Source organism: Clupea harengus, chromosome 10 (genome assembly GCF_900700415.2).
Source record: "Clupea harengus chromosome 10, Ch_v2.0.2, whole genome shotgun sequence".
Classification (NCBI taxonomy): domain Eukaryota; kingdom Metazoa; phylum Chordata; class Actinopteri; order Clupeiformes; family Clupeidae; genus Clupea; species Clupea harengus.
The window spans coordinates 12,331,784-12,339,651 of NC_045161.1; the positions used below are offsets into that span (position 1 = coordinate 12,331,784).

Below are 7,868 nucleotides of genomic sequence, written 5' to 3' on the forward strand. Positions count from 1 at the left end.
AGCTGTCTCAGTCAGCACTCAAGTTGTTCACCCCAGTGTTTGAAGTGGCAAGTGTTTGATAGACTATGACAGCAATATACAAAACTGGAAAATAATAGTGCATCTAGAGTGGGTCTGTTAAGATTTGAGTTCATTCTTAAGCAGCGGCTCTTTGATTTCTCTTCTAAGGAAACTTGGTGGCAACTTACCACATTATGTACTGCAACTGCAGCAAAGTCATCTTATAATACAACTAGGGCTCTAAGTCATCATTAACTCTTTCTTATATGATAAATGCTGTAACCTGAGCTCTTGTTGAGAGATACAGTATGAATCCCAAATGTTACTGCTGCCTCTTAGTCTAATGGGTTCTATTCCTTTCTGTCTCTGACTACTGTAAGTAGGAAAACTGATTTCTTTGAGTCTATGCCCTGTGCCATGGTGAAATATTTAACTGTGTGGATATTTTTGCAGTGATAAATAAATCATAATGTACTTAATCCTCCTGGACAGGTTGACTGGCTCTCATTATGCCATATCAGGGTATGCACCTGCTGAACAGACCACCATTTGATGAAGCTGGACTGGAAAGAATTTCTTGGCTTTGTACAGTAAGTAGGCATGCTTTATTTTGATGAGACAAGTGGAAAAGGCTGTGTTACCATTGCGTTGCCAAAGGGATTGCACATGGACCCCAAACACACGTACCTATGATGTAAATGATGTCAACATTGTTTGAGCAGTCGTTCAGTCTAGTGCACGGGCTCCGCGTCATTGGTGATGGCAACATAGGCAATATCAATAGGCTGTTATGTTTTGCCAGATATCCAGTCGTAGGGGGCTTGGCAAACGGTAACCATGTGGTTGCGTGTTACTTACAATTTCCTCGTGGAAAGAGGAGAGAAACATGAGTTTATTCTTTTCAACGAATGGGTATGTGTGTATCTGAGCATGTAGCCTACGTGTATCTACCCCCTTCCCTTTGTCCCTCCTCCATCTATAGTAAGACTCTCCCAGAACGCAATCAATCTGCTTGCATCCTGCTGCAACCAGGATGAGCCACAACAACCTTCACTTCACTTTCACGTTCATTTAACCCCAGTCCCGGATCCCCCGGCCGCGCTACATGCTACCCAGACAAGTCTAATTTCACTCCCTTTTCCTGGACGACTACAGCAGCCACTCCACATTGAGGCAGCATGCCCGAGCCGGGAGCGGCAGCAGCAGCTGCCGTTACAGCCGCATGTAGCAGCACCACCGACACCGAGATCTCACGGCACAGACACCGGTCGCAGGGAGAAGGGGAAAAGACAGACCAAAGTGCCGCTTCGCATCCAACATCATCCTCTGGCGTTCTGGGTGAGTCCGTCTTCTGAGCCAGCGCGAGCTGTAATCGAAAAATAGATTATAAACGCGAGTGACCAGAACAGGTGGATGTGACGGAGGAACACAATGAGCATCGCGCCGTCTTTTGTCTCTTTCGGGTATTTGGAGATGGAAATGCCACCTAAAAGAAATGATGTCTTGCGCGGCGTTAGCGTCTTTCTGGCACTAAGGTCAAGCCAAATAATGTCGCCTTTAAACACTCTAATGACTGCGCTAAATATTGGTTATGAAGTATCCCATCCCGAACCAGCCACTAGTCATGTGTTTTGTCCCATTAAATGTCCGTTTTAGAGTTTTGGGGGAGATTAACTTTAGGGACTAACCTTGCATCAATTGCATCAGTCTGGCAATCGCTGTGGTCAGATTATAACTAGACAGTTTTATTTCAAACTTCACACAGTATGTTCAAGTGGCACCGACCTAAGACCGAAGCTATCTAGCCTATGTTCTGTCAGTGTGGGCTATTTCTGGAACCAGTGGTGTCGTGGCTAACCGTGTCGATCGGCTAAGCAAAATAAGGCTTAGAACGGTGGCACTCGCCATGTGCATACCCCTCTATCGTATTTAATTGCCATTTAGTCCATGTAGCATACTCTATACACTGGGCTTTATTAGGCTGCGTTTTGGAAGAGATGCGTTGCGGCGGATTGTTTTCTCGTGTTTGGGCCCGCATCGAGCACCCCTCAAGATTTGCTTTTACTGCAGAATGATGCAGTGTTGCCAAGCCATGGCAAGTCTAATAGAAAGAACGCACCGATAGCGAAATAATTCGGCTATAATGTGCGGGTGCATTAGGCTCGATTATAGTGTGATGTCATACCGTCTCACAGTGTTTGTAATGACAGAGGAAGTTGATGTGTTGTTGCGACGTGATGTCAGCTTGTCGTCAAGCTGTCAGTGCGCTTTTTGGTGCGTCTGAAATACATCTTCCCTGTGGCGGGCCTAATATCTAGCACAGTATTTCTAACATATGTTTAGGAAAATCTGTTGCATTAAACAAGTCGCTAGCAATGGCCCATCAAATCAGCTAACAGTGTAGATTTGTAATCTTTCGACAATCTTTGATTGGGCATTTAAGGTGAGATGAACGATAAGTGCAGTGTGTACACATATTTTTTTGTAGGCCTACAGTGTGTTAGTACTATGTAATGATGATGTTTGAAGACGGTTGTTGAAGTGTTGGTTCTTAAAGTAAGTTTCAGGCAATGGTCATTACTAAACGTGTGGAGGACATATTTGTAGTCCACATATTCCTTTCCTGCTCCATAGATGACTATGGAGAGGTTGGCACACAATAAATGTATTCCCAATTGAGATATCCTCATACATTAGGTTCAGATGACAGTGAGCTCAGATTTGTTTGGGCACCTATGTGTTGGCTGGAAAGCCCTTGTAATACCTACTGTATTGAAATACTCGAAATACTAGGTGTGGTGCTGAGAAAGCATCTTGTCATTCTCATCAACGTGTTTTTGAAGGCACAATGCTGTGCGACATGGGTGGAAGATATCTTCTCCTCTTAGTCCTGTTACTTTATTCACTTCCTGTGTTGTGCTGAGCTGCCTGTTAGTGATCTGAGACATGGCTAAGAAGGGGTTGGAGGTGACCTTGGTTCTAACAGTTATATAGATGTCTGACTGTAATATACAGCCAGCACTCTTCACTGGAGGCCTACTCCAGTGCAGTGCATTTCATTCCCTTTATCACAATCTGGATGACTGCTGCAGACGTGTGTCTTTCAACCCATGGTGTTTTTTTCTCTCACCTATGATATTATTGACTCCATCCATCACTAGACCCTTGATAAGAGAAATGCATTGGGCCCTACTGTAACAAAATGACGTCATAATCCATAATCAAAATTCTTGATTGATCCAGAGGGATAACCTAAGGATACACTGTGTCAATGGATGTGGCTATAAGATGGGAAGATTTAGCTGGGAATAGTTTTAGAAGAGCTTTCGATGTGACATTATATTATTATAAAAACTAAATTATATGAATTAGGGATATAGCCTCATATATCCCAGTGGTGTCACAAACAGGGTTTTAGGCGTGCTAATGGTTTGAGTGAAATGCCCTACTCTGCACCTGAGTGTGCCTGGTCTGCCCATAATTAATCATCTCATTCATTTGACTTCAAAAACTTTAGCTTGTGAATGCAACGTACTTCAGTTTTCATGTGTACGGCAACAACAAAATATAATATTCATTTGTAATGTAGTTTCACTCTCTCCGACCAATTCTGCATCTTCCCTCCATGCTTTTGCTCCAAGGCCGGTTCCACAATAGTGTAATAATTGTGCAGTGTGGCATGAGAGTCTAGCAAGTAGCCTCTCAAGTGACTGCAGCACCATCATATCTTCAAACTCGTGCACTGGTGCACTCGAGCACTGGGGCTCGTACTTTCACCCTTTGAGTTTCTGTCATCAAGTGGTGTGGGGGCACCATGCACAGCACTGTGAAGGCGCTGCCAGCCAGGATCATGGCTTAATCTCTTAATCTGAGATGAAGGTTGTGTCATAGTTTAGATTAGGAAACATTTAGTTTTATCGCTCAGAGCTGCTCTCCGTCTACCACTCGTGTGCGTATAACCTCTGTTTGTATTAGAATTATGCATTTTCTGAACAGATTATTTTACCTTCTGCTGTGGCAGAGGCGATCTTAGTAAACAGCTATTTTTGCTGTTCATGCTTTGTCATGTTTTACAAACTCATGATTTTGCCACAGAGGGCAGAAATTGCAAGCCAATGCTCGGAAAGCAGAAGTATGACCTCCATGCTCTGGCTGTAGGTCGCATATTCCTGACATGCATTTCCACTGCACACATAGCTGTTCCCAGCTTCAGCTCTCTATCCACCTCACCCACAGCATGTATCCAGTTCTATCTTCTCTGAATCGCAGATGGGCTTCCTCCACTCCGTAGTAACGTTCCTTAATGTTTCAAGCTGTATTGATTTCGGTGCCTCTCGGCTTCGTGGCTGTGGCTATATTAAGAGCAATAATAGGAGCTGAAATCAGCAGGGGGTTTGGAACTGACTGGTGTCACGGTTCCATTATGCCCAAGCAGCACTGACATCATATCTCATTACTCATATCATTGATCTGGGGATATGGGACTTGATGTGTGAGAGAGAGAGAGAGAGAGAGAGAGAAGATAGAGAGAGAAAGAAAGAAAGAGCGACAGAGAGAGAGAGACTTGAAGGATGCAGTGCATAGTGAACAGCAGTGGAGGGAAGTTTAAGCAGGTAATGACATTTCCCTGGGGAGCAGGAATATCTGGTGATTCTTTTTATGGGGGGGGGGTCTTTAAATTGTGTTAATATCTTGTGTTGCTCTATATCTGTCAGTGTCTAGAGGGACCACTGGAAGGGCAATAAGAGCTCCTATCAACCACTTGACTCCTCAAATCAGTCATAGAATTGTATAATCCTAGTTGCTCTAGATAAGGACTCTTTTTGCTTTCATGTGTGTGATCACACAAGGCAGAACTGTAGCTTTGCCCTGGTATGTAGAAAGTAACCTACCATTTAGACAGTGGTGGCCAGACAGTGGTCAGTCATCAATAGTCATTAGAGTGACTGTCCTCTTGAGAATGCTTGTATTTTGCTAAGTAAGTACACTCTCTCAAAGGAAAGCATCTCTCAGCTTAAACCTTATTGAAGTTTGTGAGGAGAGTGGTGGGTAGAAAAGATGCATAATTGATTATATGTATTATAATTGCACATTTGCTTATTTCCTGTTGAGAAAACCTCTGCCCGCCACACAGTTATTAGCTTGCTGGGGACAACCTCTCCAGATTGTGGCTATTAACAGGTTCCATTTCAATTAATATTTAATTCAGACTAATTATAACGATCTTGGCAGCCATCACTTCAACTTCCTCCAACTAGAGGCAGATGGGTCAATTTGAAATGCTATGATTATTGCTAGTATTTTGGGCAGGAAGTTGTCTCTGAGCATTCCCTTCTGTATGGATACTTAATCATTGATTAGCTCTGGTAAACCCTATTTAAGAGAGTTTGTTATCTCAGGCCCATTTTTGCTTAAGGTCAGATGTTGAACAGATGACTGCCACCAAATTGTAAATTAAAGGATTTGGCAGTAAACTGACAGATTAAATCCTAACCTCAGTAATCAGCTAAATATAGATGGGTCATCTGTCGCTCTCTGTGTAGTGTCTGCCTTGCTGAGAAACATTCCCATACCATCCATCACCGATGCAAACATCTAATTGTCTCTACATCAGTTTAAGTATCGGAGGATTATCTATTCAATGTCTCTCTGTGTGTGCGTGTGTATGCAGAGCTGGATCAAGTCCTTTGAAATTCATTAATTTATTCAAAATTTTCCACTCACCCTCACAATGCCCAGTTCAGGGACTTCGATAACAAGCCACGGCATATCAGAGAGCTTCCATTACTGGCATTGTTTAATTGAACTGCGTGGTCTATAACATGGAATTGAAGTTCCACATGCATCATACACCTCACATAATTTGTCATACACATTGCTCCTCATTGGCACTAAAAGATTTTAGAAAATCAAACACGCAAGAAGACAAGATGAAATCTGTAACAGCATTGTATTGTTAACCCCAAGTCCTGTAGCTTTTTGACATGCCTGTTCAGATGTTTACATGATGTTGCAGTGACCCCGCTTATGCTGATGTAAATAAACCAACTGGGGCATCACGGAAGAGGAGAGAGGGCCACTGGGGAAGGGATCGGTGCGTGTGCAGAGGAGCTTGGGAAGCAGGATTTTCAGCAGTCTCCCTCTGCCCTCTGTTCTCTGAAAGTGCTGTGCAGGCAGTCCCACAGCGCACAGCCAGGAGGGAGAGGCGGGAGAGGAGGAGGCCCATTGACATAAAACCCTAAATCTATATGGCCCTTTCTGCTCCGTTCCCCAGGTTGTGTGTACACTGCAGGTGCCAATGCACACACGCCGGGGCAATGAAACTGGCCAATGGAGCTATATAGGAAGGCAGTGAAATACTGAGGAACAGGGGAATGAGCAAGTGAGAGGGAGCCCTAAATGTCTTCTTCTGTTTGCCGAGGCTAACAAAGACAGTTTGTGGACACTAGAACAGTGAAAGAAAGAGAGAGAGACAGTGAGTGTGTGAGAGAGAAATATTGTGTGTGTGTGTGTATGTGAGAGAGAGAGAAATACTGTGTGTTTGTCTGTGTGTGTGTGTGTGAGAGAGAGAGAGAGAGAGTGAGCAAGAGGGAACAAGAATGAAAGCAGGAGTGACTAGAGAGGAAGAGGGGTGGGGGTTGAAGCAGGGGGAGAAAGAGCACTGCCTGCCAACGCCAGTGAGAGGGGTTTTCAGCTCCTCTAACAGGTCTGTGCACCCACTCGCCCATGGAGCCTTGCATGGCAGGTTAGGGGGCTGGGCCAGCGCCATCCCTGAAAGGGCGAGTTTTCAGCCGTAGCCATCGTGATGAGAATGGTGACTTTGAATGGATGAAACGGGGCACAAAAGAAAAGGGAGAAAAAAAACACTGAAGCGACTCGGAGTGAAAGCAATTGCTGCGGGTTTAAAACAAAATCACTCTGTCACACGGTGTGGGAATCAGCATCACAAAGCGAGCGTGTTATCCAGTGAGAAAGCTCTGAGAAATTATCTTCTGTCTGACAGTCTTCAGTCATAGAGTAGCTTTGCGTGTGGATTGTGGACAACCATAAATATATTTTCAAGACCCCCCTTTTCAGCCTGTAGTGCATATATATATATATATATATATATATATATATATACACACACAGTACATGGAAGCATTTCTCTCAGCTTTCCCTGTGAAGAATTATTTTCAAACAGTGCTTACTGTCTTTCTGGACAGTAAGGGCATTGTAAGCTGATGCAGACAGTATGTGCTTTACTTGCCCGGGAGCCTGGTTGTGTCAGGTGTTTGTGGTTCGAGGCAGTGGAACACATCCACAAAAAACAAGTAGTACAACAAACAAGCTCTACAGCCATATGTCTTACCTTCAGCTGTGCTGAGGTCAACTGTTCAAGTCCGGTTGGAAGCACCTCTACTAAACGACTGTGCATTCATTGTAACTTGTACCACTCTTGCCTTGTGCCCAACAGTGGCTTCAGGATTTAGGTCATGTGTTTCAACTACTGAACGCATCCTGTAACTACCTGGTATGCCACAGCTGGCATATGCACACCAAATATTCTTACAAAGGAAATTATTTAATTTCTTGTGAATTGATAGATACTTCTAAAATGGTGATTTATTACGCCCTAGTTGGCTGTTGTACCTGAGATGGTCAACATATTCGTCCTGTTCAGTTGACAGATATCTCTTCACATTCACTTTTATTTTTAGTTACATTTTTTATGTTTTGAAGAAAGATTCTTGCATATGGCACCTTTAACCATGTTAAGCATTGAAATAGAAATGATGAGAACTGAATGGTGATATGTGCATGCACAGTCAGCTGGAGTTAGGTATTATTTGTGTTGTGTGTGGCCTGTGTGTGTGCGCTTCCTCTCT

The 7,868-nt window shown here is 43.7% G+C and overlaps 1 protein-coding gene across 3 annotated transcripts in view; it reads left to right on the plus strand.

The window, feature by feature from the left end:
* The first annotated feature begins 504 nt into the window (after window positions 1-504).
* The window catches only part of ano8b (anoctamin 8b), a 28,004-nt gene continuing 20,640 nt past the window's right edge, over window positions 505-7,868 (plus strand). The window contains exons 1-2 of one of the 3 annotated variants that reach the window (XM_031575405.1): window positions 505-590; window positions 1,156-1,338. In XM_031575405.1, coding sequence (XP_031431265.1) covers window positions 1,179-1,338 — 160 coding nt within the window. In that variant the 5' untranslated portion in view covers window positions 505-590; window positions 1,156-1,178. Of the gene's footprint in view, window positions 591-790; window positions 1,339-7,868 lie in introns of those variants that run through there. The other 2 variants (XM_031575406.2, XM_031575403.2) reach the window with 2 other exon arrangements.